The 14,640-nt window shown below is 28.9% G+C and overlaps 4 protein-coding genes across 4 annotated transcripts; all 4 read right to left on the bottom strand.

The window, feature by feature from the left end:
* Positions 1-2,766: 2,766 nt before the first annotated feature.
* On the bottom strand, positions 2,767-6,341 carry tws (protein phosphatase 2 regulatory subunit tws). The gene is made up of 8 exons (XM_027343204.2): positions 6,033-6,341; positions 5,156-5,478; positions 5,000-5,097; positions 4,444-4,903; positions 4,211-4,375; positions 3,902-4,154; positions 3,705-3,828; positions 2,767-3,641 (listed from the first exon to the last, which is right to left on the bottom strand). Exons 2-8 carry the CDS (start codon positions 5,415-5,417, stop codon positions 3,480-3,482), a joined length of 1,524 nt encoding a protein of 507 aa, XP_027199005.2. The 5' UTR covers positions 5,418-5,478; positions 6,033-6,341; the 3' UTR covers positions 2,767-3,479.
* Positions 6,342-6,984: 643 nt separating this feature from the next.
* LOC113793511 (uncharacterized) lies at positions 6,985-8,211 on the bottom strand. The gene is made up of 3 exons (XM_075821119.1): positions 8,014-8,211; positions 7,683-7,954; positions 6,985-7,634 (listed from the first exon to the last, which is right to left on the bottom strand). Exons 1-3 carry the CDS (start codon positions 8,083-8,085, stop codon positions 7,034-7,036), a joined length of 945 nt encoding a protein of 314 aa, XP_075677234.1. The 5' UTR covers positions 8,086-8,211; the 3' UTR covers positions 6,985-7,033.
* LOC113793210 (structural maintenance of chromosomes protein 1A-like) lies at positions 8,133-12,504 on the bottom strand. Its single transcript, XM_027343201.2, has 9 exons — positions 11,789-12,504; positions 11,141-11,733; positions 10,655-11,080; positions 10,269-10,601; positions 9,991-10,203; positions 9,029-9,934; positions 8,548-8,965; positions 8,388-8,495; positions 8,133-8,329 (listed from the first exon to the last, which is right to left on the bottom strand). Exons 1-9 carry the CDS (start codon positions 12,368-12,370, stop codon positions 8,264-8,266), a joined length of 3,645 nt encoding a protein of 1,214 aa, XP_027199002.2. The 5' UTR covers positions 12,371-12,504; the 3' UTR covers positions 8,133-8,263.
* A 74-nt stretch (positions 12,505-12,578) lies between these two features.
* LOC113793211 (uncharacterized) lies at positions 12,579-14,565 on the bottom strand. Its single transcript, XM_027343202.2, has one exon. It carries the CDS (start codon positions 14,348-14,350, stop codon positions 12,611-12,613), a length of 1,740 nt encoding a protein of 579 aa, XP_027199003.2. The 5' UTR covers positions 14,351-14,565; the 3' UTR covers positions 12,579-12,610.
* Between the last annotated feature and the right edge of the window lie 75 nt (positions 14,566-14,640).

Here is a 14,640-nt window from a genome sequence, read left to right on the forward strand (position 1 = left end):
TGACTATTTTGTTTTGTTTTTATTTGCGAAAATCAAAACAAAACAAAAAAACAAAAAAATAGTTTGAATTACTGAATTAATCGAAGCACGTGCATTTTGGATCAATCAATCTTTCAATAATAAAAATCCAGTGAACAATCGTATATTCTGATTGTTTTTTTTTCGTTGTTGCCAGCAAACTGTTTTTCTCTTGTTGTAAAAGAAAAAAAATTCCTGTTACGGAAGTGTCAAACACACTCTTTTTCAAATATATAGTGTTATACCATTTTATTAGCATCATTATGATGATGATGATGTAATCATATAACATATTATACATTGTCTACCATTAATTCACATCATACCAAAAACAAAATTCGATACAATTCTTTTTTGGTGTTTCGTTCACTCCCCGAACAGCAAAAAAAAAAAAAACGATCCAAGCAATAAATTGTTTGGGTAGCAGAAAAAAAGATGGACTTTGTTGTCGAAAATATATAAAAAAAAATAATAAAAAAGTACTCAAGTATTTTTTATTATATCCAATGATCGCTTATCGTTGTATAATAATAATAACAATAACAACTAACCATACATACGAATAGTGATTTTCACATAGAAGGAGTAATAATAAACAATAATTAATCATGTCAAATGTGTATGGCCAAGTGGTCTCTTTCGCCATTTTTGTTGACGCCATGCTACAAAAAATTTTTGATACGTTTTCAAATTTTTTTTCATTTATTTTTTTTTCTTATCACCTTTTTAGAATCTATTCTATGTTTTTCTCTCAAATCGATGAGAGCTAACAAAGTGTTGTTTTCAAATTTTGTTTTTTGGACAAGAAAAAACTGACAATTTCCGTTTTTTTTGAATTCAGTGAAAATAGGCGCCATCTTTCGCAAATTGTTGTTTGAATTTCAATTATTATTTTTTTGCAAATTAATTTTTCATTCATTTCTGATTCGTGTGGTTTTTTTTCGTTTTTGTTTTCAGTTTGGAGAAAAAATGAAGAAATGGAATATAAAAAAACCACAAATCAAATCCTGAAATCACGAAATTATTATATGAAACACACACACACTCACTGTAAGTGATAATAGGTTTTTGTTTGAGGTGAGAAAACCTCGAAAAAAATGGTGATCAAATCCGAAAAAAGTGGCGGTTTTTTTGACGAAAAAGAAAAAAAACGATGACTTGATCATGTGTGAGTGAAATATATTTCCACAATCATCATGAAATGACTACGAATACAATGGAATCAAAATGAAAGAAAAAAATAATGAAATGATAATAACAAAACAAAAATAAAAAAGCAAAGCAATTAGAATCAATTTCATTCTTGTCATACATTTCACAGATTTTTGTTGTTCTATTTTGTTTTCATTTTTATTTGATCTTGTTAAATCGAGGAAAAAATAAAGAATTAGAAAGAATGAACATCATTATCATAATTGTAAATTTTTTTTTCATTTCATCCTCTTTTTTTTTATTTTTGATGAGAAGATTTATGACAAACAAACAACAGGTGTCAAAATGCCAACCAACCAACAACAACAAAAATGTTGATGAAGACGACGACCCAGATACATGGAATCAAGACATGAAAATATATGGAAAGACAGAGAGATAGAAAAAAAGACAGGAACGAATCCTAATCTTACATGAATGAATGAATGAATGAATTCTTTGATGTATAAATCAAAAACAATTAACAAGCATTTTTGTGTGTGTGTGAATGAATAAAGCCTATTCAAAAAAAATATTCAAAAATTTATAAAACGGTTTAAATTATATATCTCTCTTATTGTTGCATCGCTTGTCATCATCATCATTGTCGTTGTTGCTGTTATGGCTGTAATCTGTCAAAAAAATATATGTTCATTTTGTTTTTTCTCTTCTTTTTTTTGATATCATAATTGGTATATCTATATTCATAATGATTATGATGATTATAATAAGCATTTAAAGATTTCTTACTATTTTGTCTATCAGTAATAGTTCGAATCAACATCAAAGATGATCTAACAAATCGTATATAAATTGCTATTATTGATGTGGGCAAAACATTGTCCGACGAGAGAAAATATTTTAAATGGTAATGCCTACTGACTCTCTGTGTATGGTTACTGAGAGATATGTTTACGTAAATTAGTTATGAAAATGAAAATTATACTAACATCTTTATCAATGATCAATTCCCACATTTTTTTTATCATTCATGTCAATGATTATTATGCTTTTACCAAATATGTATCATGGAATTGAAAACAGAACAATATCAATGAACAACCATGAAAAAAAATTAATTAAAGGTATTAGAAAAACGATCAATGACAGCAAAAGCAATTGTCAATCATTTTTTCGATTTATTCATTTTTTTAAATTCCATGAATGATTGATAAATATAAAACAAAAATGCTTCATGAACAACAGAATAATTATTAATCAATATCATTGTTTTATTTAAATTTCATTTTTTATTCAAATTGGACAAAAAAAATTTAATACAAAATAAATTTAAAAATTAATAAAATTAAGGACAATAAAATTGGGTCTGAATGATTTTCATAGCACTAAACATGACAAAAAAAAACATGATGTTTTACAACAATAATGAGATTCAAGGTCCATATCACTTTAAGACGATTGATAAATGATAATGAAATTACTTTTTATATATAAGTTATTTTTAATCATTATCTTTGTTTGTTTTTTGCAATATTTATAGAAAGGGAACGAAATGAATAGCACAGAATATATATTTTTTTGCAGAAAAAATACTAAAAAAAGGGCCGAAAAAAATTTATTAGGATATTCATCAATAATATTTATAGAGGTGGAAAAAATACATACATGCTATCTCTGTGTTTGTGTGTGCACAAATAATATGTAAACAAAACAAACAAAAAATAATAATAATAATAATAATCAAAAAATAAAGAAATTATTCTGTGTTCCACGAACAATGATCATTAACGAAAATGATGTGATGATAATTGATTTATTTAAGGACATGCTAATGAAAAATTATGATAAAAACTTCATTATCATCATCAACGTTCATCATTTGATCAGAACGGTGGTTATATAATGATGGACAAATGTTTTGAACAAAATGAAAAATGTAAACATCGTTGATTGTAACAATGAATACAATATAGTTTCTCTTGTTGAAATCATTGAACGATAAAGGGTTATTTGTTCTCCAGGTGAAAGTGATGGGCTTGTGTGCATTTTTATATGGTAAATGTCCAGGGATGTGAGGATCGTGATATAATTGGACCGAATGATAATAATAATAGAAAAACAACCATTTCAACGATATATACCGTTTAATTGATTGGTGTGACTTGTAACATTGATCAATATTAGAGGTGATAATTCACGAAGGGAGTGTGATTTCATGTTTAAAACCGTGTACATATATTCGTTGTAAAAGTGATTATGATAATTAAGGTTGTATTGATCGAATAGGAAATGATTTCTAAATAATAGATTCATTCTTTATCAAATGATTCACGGAAAAGATAAAGATTGTTAGTGGCAGCAACAGCAATGATATTTTCGTTTGGATGAAATGCTGTATGTAATATTTTACTAGTAAAATCCAAACTGTCGACATGAATCTCATCTTTTTTCTTTTTACCACCAGAATTCACCTGTCAAAACGAATTTAAATTAGTTTGATGAAATTATGAATACAATGACAAAAAATGAATTACTTTTCTTTGTTTTAAAATGCTATTCATTGTTGTACAATCTTTTGCTGCTTCATACATGACTTCTCGTTTAGTTTTCCGATTGAATACTTTGAAAAAGTTGTTATAGGATCCTGTCATGATATGACTGTCGAAATAAAATTAATTAAGAATTAAGAATTTAAAATAGAAAAATTTAAAAACTGAAACGAAAAACTTACGTATCAGAATTATCTATTGAGCATTCAAATTTGTCAAATATATAATCGCTTTCGAACAGGCTGCATAATTTTGAACGAAGATAATCATGAACATGATACGTTTCGACTGGTTTGGATTCCATATTAATATCCCAAACTTTGATTGACATATAATCACGTGAGATCAAATATCTGCCATTGTTGCTAAATTTGATTCCTGAAATGCTGGATATTATCTCGGAAAAGAAACTTGTATCTTCAGGTTCTTCAAAAACTAAATTGAATAGAATTAAATTTAGCAAAAATCGTACAGGAATAGGAATCACAAACTTTTTGCATGACGATCACAAAGTGCAGCTGCACGCATATCACAAAGACGCAGTATTCCTTTGCTGCTTGAATAAACAAAATAGTTACAATGATGTGGATGGAATTCAGCCGCAGTGATGACTTCGGTCAGTTCTTCCATATTAACTGGTTTGATATCAACAATATCTATATTATTCAGAGAAAAGTTAAAAAATAGGGTATAGTTTTTTTTGATAAATATTCATAAAACATACTGAAACTTTCATCATTGATTTCAATATTCCAAAGATTAATACGAAGATCATCCGCAGAAAGATAAGTTTCTTGATCACTATTGACAGATATTGAATTTATCAAGTATGTATGAGCGTTAGCAAATATTCGTCTTGGTGTTGGCTCAATCATTAATTTGCTTTGTACTACTTTTGGCACTCGTAACGAAGTCACAGAATCAGGATCAACGACTCTCATCTGGCCATTATCATCTTTCAAATTGAAACCATCAATACGTTTATCTCGTTCGGAAATTTTCCATAATTTTATTGTTTTATCATTAGTACTTAGCAAAAAATTAGAAGCATTTTTTCTTTTAAGCCATCGGATTTTATTGATTTTTTCTTCAATTTCTAAACTTTTTAAATAATCGAATTCAGCTTCATGACTTTGAAATGTTGTATAAAAATTATATAATACGGAACGTTTATTATTTTCAACCTAATTAATTATGATTATGTTTTGGAATAAAAGAAATAAGGAAATTCAATTCACTAGTAAAAACAAAACAAAAAATTTATCAATAGTAATAATTACAAATGGATCACGTTGAAATATGACTACACGTCCACCTTTATCTCCAGTTGCTAATAATTCACCATCATGACTGAATTCGACACATGATATTATATCAGCTGTTTTTGAAACAACAAAATTTATTAGAGATTTTTTTTTCAAATTCATCCCACATACCTTCGGCAATTTCTTCATCAAGTGGACCTTTGATTTGTGAAAATGCCCATTGAATATCGTTGTTCATAGAATTCGTAGACAGTTGAATTGATGAATTATTAGTATTATTATTATGCTGATCTGTTGTTGAGAAAATCATAGATTGTTGTTGTTGTGACTGTGAATTTATCGTTGTTGTTGATGATGATGATGATGAATTATTATTCAATGCTCCTTTTTGGGATGACCCATTTTCATCTCCTTCCATTATCATTGTCATCATATATTTTGACAATTAAGAAACTTATTTTCACCTTTAAATTTTTTTTTTTGAAAAAAAACTACTGAAAAATCTCAGTTAAAATGATGTTTGATAATTAAATTCGAAACGATAATTTACAATATGAAAAAAATATTAACACAACAAACAATTAAAAATTTATTGAGGAAATTCATTTATAGCATGTCATTCTGTTAAACAACCGATTATTTAAATCAAATAAAATTGTTCATCGCAACAACAATCCAAAGTGAGTTGCTTTAAACAATTTCCTATGAATCGAAAACAATTGATATGAAAACTATGGATAATTATTAATATTCGCTGTTCAATAAGTCACATCACATCTGATCAAAGAAGAACACACCCACCCACACACACATACATAGACACAAACAATCATAATCATCAGTACAAACTGAAGCTAAATTATTATATATAATGAAATTCAATTGATTGATTGATTGATTCAGTAGAATGATAAAGTTGTTTTACTAAAACTTATTTACAGGAAAAAATCTACAAATCAATGTAGACAAAATCTATCAGGGCAATTGTCTAAGCAATATGAAACGAAAAGAATCATAAACATTGGCAAATATTGAATTATTAAAATACCGTATTTTTTTAATTTAATAAGAGGTAGAAAATATTCATGAAATTAAAAACGATGGATATTTTTATGATTAAGATGATGATGATGATGATGATATTGAATGCCGAATTAAAAACAACAAAAAATAAACAAACAAAAACAAACAAGTGCACCTTACAATTCTGATTCTTGTTTAGTTAATTGAATCGAAAAATAAACAAGAAAATAAATTATTTTTTTAGTTGAATGAATTGAAATTACGAAAAAAATTATAATGGCAGCGGTTTGTATGAATGTATCCAAATATCTAAAAAAAATAGTAAATAGAGTAAATAACACAACAAACCAAAACAGTAATACTCGATTTTTGTTGTTTCTTTCATATAAATCGGTGAATTTGGGTATCGGTACTCAAAGCGGCGGCTTGCCATGCATGTGAAAAATATACACAGAAAAAAAGGACCAACAACAACAACAAAAATGCTCCCAAAATGTGGATTGTGTATATGTGTGTACAGGTAGCCCCCGACTTAATGATATTTTGTTGTTAATGTTGATCACTGTTATAATGATTCGATTCGCATAAGTTTAGTACACAAAGGATGCTCGAAAAAATGTTATTTTAAAAAATCTTGTCCAAATTAATGTTTTTCAATCTACAATATTGTCGACTTACACCATGGATTGTGTTCGTTTTCTAACCTTTAATTGTAAGTCGTGAGCAACCTGTATATTCATCATCACATTACAACCGCCATCCAATGGACTACAACAAAAAAAAAAATCCATTGGAATAAGTTTGAAAGACAGGATCGATGCGTACATAGTCCATACACACTTATATATATATATATAATGAAAATTTCATTTTACTTTATTAATACTACACAAGTGTCAATAATTTTTTTTACTTTGAAATCATCCGCTATTTATGTTTTTTCTTTGACCATAAAATAATACAGACACTCGAGAATCTTACTCTAATTTTATATTTTCTTCAATTTTTATTATGGCAAAATTATCATCATTCATATTCATTAATTTGTTCCAAAAACATACGGATATTTGACAAAAGATTGTATAAATAACGCTTCTCAAACATGTTGTTTTGTTTGTTTTCGATTTGATTGAAACGAACGAGTAGAGCGCCAGCAATTTTTGCCAAATTTGGAATTGTAAAAATGTTTCTTGGATAATGTAATGTAAGGTCGATGTAAATGGTGGACAATTTTTCCTCAATCAATATCCGTAATTTATCGTTTTCATTCTTGTGTAGACATAAAAAAATTAAGGTTTCAAATGTTTTCTGGCAATAAATCTCTGGGCGACAATGTGCCAATTTCTCCAGAACATCCAATGACAATAGGCGCAGTTCTTTCTCATTATCATAAATGCAAAGATGACAAATTCTATCGTTCAACTCTTTCTGGATGGAAGAATCTATCAATTCCGACGAACAATTTAACAATAATTGTGAAATTTCAATCAACAATCTCCGTAATAAATGATTTTCATCCGAGAAGCAATTTACAAGAGATGCCAATACAAAATGAGAATATTCGGATGATTGATTGATTTTTGATAAAAATATGATGTCGATTGAATAATGTTTCAGAATCAATAGGCTAAAAAACTAAAAATGATTATTATAAATTAATATATAGACTAAATACCTGATAACAGATTTCAAAAGCAGAACGGTGTGATATCGTTTAACAAAATTCGAATCAACAAGTTGATCTAAAATTATCTTTGGACAATAATGTACGATTCCAGCAAAGAATCGCAAAAATTGAGTAGAATTCTTGAAATAATATTGTTGATGCCTGTGATTTTTGGTTTTACTTCGAAAAAATTTAAGCAAATACTTGATTAAAATATTCTCTTTTTTTGAATCTAATTTGGATCGCGATAATTTGAATAGTAAATTTCTTTGAAAGTCATCCTATAAGAATAAAAAAGAAAGAATTAAGGCAATCTGATTTTTTTTGTCTTAAAAATTACGTCACTCGACGATTTTTCCGTCAGATAAAGATAATTTGTAAAAAAGTTTTGTTTCGATGGAATTAAATTCATTGGTTTCGATATTTTAAAATAAATATTAATGGCATGATGATAACATATTAAGATTTCGCAAATCGAATTTTATTTAACAAAACTATTTAAACGCTTAAGCTTCATTAAGTTATAATAGAAATTTGAATTTTTTTATGTGCGATTGATTTGAGTTATAGATGGAAATCAAATTGAAGCATTAATCATCAAATTGACGAATGTCAACAGAATAGGATTTACTGGTGAATGAATAGACATTAATTTTCTGCAAAATGAAAAATTTAATTTAGTGAATAGTGATGAAACCATCATTTAAGACTTACCTCTTTGCATACACCAATAAGTGAATCAGCTTTATCAAACAATTCCGGTTTCAATGAAATCAAAATGAATTGAGTCAATGATTTCTTGGATTTCAAAAATGTCAAGAGCTACGGAAACAAAAGATTTACATATTTGAACTTCTAAATCAAGAACACAAACCTTTCCCGTGTTTGCATTATCCAACGAAGCATCGATCTCGTCCATTATGAAAAAAGTTGGCATTTTTTCAAAATACACTGAAAACAAAAATGCAAAAATAGCCATGATTTTTTCACCGCCACTCAACGATAAAACTGGTTGAAAAGACTTTCCAGGAACGATACAATTAAAAAGAACACCACTCAGGTAAGGTTCTTCATGATTCTCTGGTATAAGATACGATTGTGATGATTCATTTTGCATCAATTCCTTATAAAACTTATCTAAATTTTCAGTAACTTTTTGAAAAAAATCGTTGAAAGCCATAATTCGTTGTTGTTTGACATTTTGAAACTGTTCTTTAAGCGAAATCAGTTCAGTTGTGACCTGATTAATTTCAATATTGATCGACTGAATTCTTTGGTGCAATTCGGATTTTCTGACAATATAGAATATTAAAATGAATCATCATTTTTCGAATAATAAAATTATAAATACTAACTTGGATGACAAAGATGACTCGGAAGCTAAGGTTAACTGTTGAATTTCCGACTCTTTTCCAAGAATTTCATTATTGATTTTGAGTTTCATTTCAAAATATTCTTTATCCGTTTTTACTTTGATTTCAGAATACCGATCGAAATCCACATCAATCTCAGATTCACGATCATACATATCTTGGATTGTCAAGTTATGTGATTCCCCAAATATTTCATCAAGGATACTGGAATTTTGTCGAATGGGAATTGCGATACTTTCGTTGAATGATCTTTCAAAAATTTCATGTCTCTTGTTTGTTAGCGATTGTAGATCAAATTCTAATTTCACTAAACTTTTGTTCGTCGATTCTAGCATTTTTCGTGCCGCATTAACATCTTTATTAATCTGCTGCAACCTCATGGTCTTCTCTGCGAGGACTTCATCCAATTCTATCAATCTATTTTTTAGATTACTAAGAGATTTTTCACTTTTTTCCAATCTTTTCTGAACAGAATTGAGATTTTTCTTGGTTTTATCTAGTTTACGCAAATTTTCTTGGATGATTTTGTCCCATTTATCCATTTCCTTGTCAAATGATTTGTTTTGTTCAATTTTCATTCTATCTTTCAAGTTTTCTAAACGACTTTCGCAATCAGCCAAATGTTCATTATCCAACAGATTTTGATAAATAGATTCGAATTGCTTAATGTTAGGCACATTGATTCTCGAAAGAAATTGTCCAAATACATTTGTTTCGATACGGTTACAACTTCGTTCATAACTATCTATAGAATCAGATATTTCGAAGAGAAAAGAATTAATTTGTGTTAGCCTTTCGTCGAGCTCATTCATTTGTGATTGGATATCTTCCATATTTTTTCGATATTCATTTTTGAGTTTTGATTGTATCTCTAGATGAGTGTTGCAACTAATACCAGAATAAATAAATAATTAATTAAGTGATATGATCAGAATGTTACTTACTCAAATAGTTGTGCATCAATTCGATTGAGCTCTTGGACAATGGCATCTTTTTTGTTTAAAATATCTAAATAAGTTGCTTGTAGTGACTTTTTTTCCAGCAATTCTTCCGAATATTCTTCATCTTTCCATATGGTTTTCACCGTTCCAGTTTGTACAAACGAAATGCGACCATTTGAGTTGAATATTGTACCATCAAGAGAAATGACATTGTATCTGTAAGATAAATTAATCCATAGTTGAAATAAATGAAAACTCAAATGATGAGAAACTATACGAACTTTTGGCCATCACCAAGATTATATGATACTCGTGAAGCATCTTCTCGTGTTTCACACAAAAGTGTGTTGCCAACTACAAATCTAATTGCTTTTTCGATTGCGGAATTTTTTTTGAAATCAATCAAATCATAAGCCAAAGTAACATTAGTTGCCGCAATATGACGAAGATTTTCTTTTAAAGTTGGAGCTTTTATTATGTCTAATGCTAAAAATGTTTCCGAATCTATGAACTGAGATTTTTCATTACGAAATATTAGTTCGACTGTCTGAAAGGAATCGACAATAATTGCATTTGAATATTTTCTCATAATTATCGATAATGGCAATTGATATCTGAAAACAAAAGGTACATTAATATTATTATAATTGATACTGGAGAATAAAACCTTTTATTGGCTGGTTTACACAAATCAGCCATACGTCCATGGACATTTGGATAATTGTCTATTAAATATTTGAGGAATCGTTTTTGTTTGCTAGTTTCTTCTTTATTTTTGAGAAAGGCATATTTTTCGGCAATGTTTTGGTCATATGTTTCAAGTTTACGTTCGTATTCACTGATTTGTGACTTGATTTCTTCGATATTTTTTGTAAGTTTTGTTTTTTCTTTTTCAAGTTGATCTCGTTGATTAGTGAATTTACGAATTTCCTTGTCAATTTCATCCAATTTTTCGTTGATCAATTCTGCTTTTAAATGATCCTTGTACGTTTGCAACGATGATTGTTGCTGTTTAAGTTGACGAACTTTGCTGTCAACAGCACCATGATCATGTTCGTATGGAGCGATTTCGATCAAGAATATATTTTTCAAACTATGAAGATATGAGAATAATTATTAAATTATAGTAACATAAATAGAATGAACAAAATACCGTTTATATTCAGCAATTATTTCTGGATCGATTTTTTGATTTTCAATCTGAATTCGATATTCACGAATCACATTTTCTAGCTTGTCGATTTCTTTTGCATACGTATGTATTAAATCTTCTTTCATTTTCCGTTCCAATAAAAGTTTATTTTTATTAACATTTGCATTTTTAATTAATGTTTCAATATGGGCGCATTCTTCTGTGACTTTTTGATATTCACATTTCACCTGGAAAAATACACCGAATTCATTTTCACGAATTTGTTTTTCTAATTTAATTTTTTCATCTTTGATTTTGATCACTTCATCATTGATTGCATTTTTTTCTTGTTCTGAAATTGTAAGTTGGCGAGATGTTTCCTCGGCGATTTCAACATTTTTTTCTTTGGCTTGTTGCATTTTTTCGAATTCCAAACGAACATTGTATAAATCAAGTAACACTTGTTGAATTTTCAAAACATTGATAATTTTTATAAGTGTATTATTTTTGTGTGTTTCTGAATTGAGAAAATCAACAAATCTTTTTGATTGATAGAATTTTTGCTTCTCTTTGACCAACAAATTGAGTTCATTTTCTTTCGTGGAACATTGTGTCTAATACAGGCATTAATTACAATTAATTGATCACAAGTATGAAATGGATACAAACCTTCAACTCATCATATTCCCTCTTGAAGATTTGACTTCCAGATAATTCTTCTAAAATTGTAGTGAAGTTTTTTGGATCATCTTGAATAAATCGGTCAATTTTTTCCTGAAAAATCAGAAAAGATTTATCGTTCGCGTTGAAGCCAAGTTTCAATAATCCTTCGATGTAATTATTTTTCGTAACATTTTCATTATTAATGTAATAATGATACGATTTATTACGAGCAATCGATCGCCGAAAAAATACAGTCAGGTTCGAATCTTGTTTAGATTTGAAACATAATTCAACAAATACTTTTTGATTCGAATCTTTTTCGGAATAATCACTTTCATCACTTTGATAGTATGAGTCATCAGTCAAACTGGCTGCATTTCTAAGCCTTAATTTGTCGATTCGCACCAACAAAGCAAAACTGATGGCATCCATTAGATTCGATTTACCCGAACCATTTGGACCGATAATGACTGTCAAATCGGTGAAAGGACCAACAATATGTCGACCATGATACGATTTAAAGTTGAAAATTTTCACTCCAATCAAAAAGAATGGCCCGTAATCACACCAAGAAAATTCGTCATCCATTGTGACAATTCTATTTTCATTTATGAACGACAACAAAGATCAAAATGAACTGCGAAGATGATGTGAGAAAGGAAACGAGTAAATAAAATTATGCTATATACACCCAAGAAGAGCAACATTTTTGGTGAGTTGAAATATTGTTTCCAAATTTTTCAAACCTTAAAAAATAGAACATTTATAACAGAGAATTGAGTTTTTTTCTATAACGTTTCATAAAAAAAATTATTATTCTAATTCATTTCAATTAAAATCATGCCAATAGAATGGAAAAAATTTCTCTTTTAATTGGCATTCGACAATCTCGGTTCCATCAAATTCATTGAAATGAACTTTATTTCGTCGATAATCACAGGCTCGAATTCGTAGATTCACAGGAAATTCATTAACAAATGAATTAAGTAACGTTCGTTCAATACCAGTCATCACAAGACTGGCTTGAAATATTTTCATGGCATTTTCATTCTCAATTCGTAATAGTTTACGTGCATGAACAATACAAGATGCCAATGTATTCTCACCGATATCCGTACATCCATCTAAATTGATAAGTCGAAGATTTTGACATCTTTTAAGCAATAAAGCAGCTTCATCATCTCTGATAAACTCATCTCCACGTAATATTAATATTTGAAGACTTGAAGTCAATGTTGATAGATATTCGATTGAACTTTTGGCAATAAAATGATTGTGTACAGATTCGAAATAGACTAGATATTGACATGATGTACCAATATTGCGTAATGCTCGGGCATCGGTCAATTTATGACGATGTCTAAGATTCAGGATTATTTGCATCAATTCTGTACAGGAATTGATTATTTCGTTTAGAGATTTATCACTTATTCGTCCAACATGACGTAAACTCAATATCCTTAGATGTATCAATCGAGCAATTGAAGAAAATCCAACATCGGTCAGACAGTTTAAACCAGATTCATCATAATAGGTGAATTCCTCGAAACTAATGTCCAGATGATTAATATTGGGACAATTTGAAGTGATGGCATTCAATGATTTATCATCTATACCACTGTTGCATAAGATTTCGATCAAATTTGGCAAACAAAAGCGAACCATATCGATCAATCGTCTGGATCTCAATCGCCAACAATCCTGTAGGTTTAGTCTTTTTAAATTTTTCACTGTAGAATGTGTTAAACAATGGCCAGTTATTAAACAATTATTACTGATGTTCAATGATTCTAAAATTGTGCAATTATCCAATATAGATTTTAATGTTTCCTCATTGATATCACAGCCAGAAAGATTTAAATGTATTAGCCTAGACATTGAGCCTAATCTTGCAATCGATTTTACATTCAAACCGATTGAATTTTCAAAATTAATTGATACTAATCGAGGAAGATGTTGTGTGATAAAATCAAATACTTCATCATCCAGATGATAATAATGGAAACTTATTCTTGACAGATGTGGACAACGTATACAGTAACGATCAATAATTTCAGTCACATAACAACAATGCATTGAAATATAACATGATGTCGGTTGAATCATCGTTCTCATCCATTTATCATGATAATCAGAACCCTTATGCGTCAATATTTGCAGATTAGCTGCTGGATATTCATTGTATTCATCAAATTCACAATGAAATGCAATCGATGGTACAAAATAAAGACGAGCAAAATTTGGATTAATAAATACGACGCCTTCTAATGTTGATGCTCGTTCCTTGATGTTTGTACTCCATATTTCTTCCCATTTTTCAAATGAAACGTGATTACATTGATTGTTGTTAGGAAATGACCATTTATTGTATACATTTCTATCCACATTCAACCATGATGATGATGTTGAACTATTAATAGGAATTTTGATCGTTGTGATAGAGTTTTGTCCGATTATATTTGTCGATTTCTCCGCATTCAAATCATCTTTACAATTGACCATCTGCTGTTTATTCGATGAATGTATATAAGTTTTCGATGCTCGAAACATTCGAAATAAATCGTCCATAACCCGAATATAAACGAATTGTCAGCGACAAACAAACGTTCCTTTTTGAATGGTAATAGCATTTTTATATTAATTTCCAACATTATTATTTAATCGAAATTAGATTATTTCAGAAACAATTCCTTCTGTCAAATAATTATAATCAATTAGATTTTCGAATCAATTCTGTTTGTTTTTCACATCAAATATTGCGCTCACAAAAATGTAAATCATTATCTTTACCAAAAAATTCATTGCGCATGTATCCTAATTTTTTTTGGAAAATACAGCGGTATACCGATTGGATACCG

Source organism: Dermatophagoides pteronyssinus, unplaced genomic scaffold, assembly GCF_027571235.1.
Source record: "Dermatophagoides pteronyssinus isolate colony J.1.1.1.1 unplaced genomic scaffold, Derpt_VIB-CSIC_2022.12 sq0001, whole genome shotgun sequence".
Lineage (NCBI taxonomy): Eukaryota > Metazoa > Arthropoda > Arachnida > Sarcoptiformes > Pyroglyphidae > Dermatophagoides > Dermatophagoides pteronyssinus.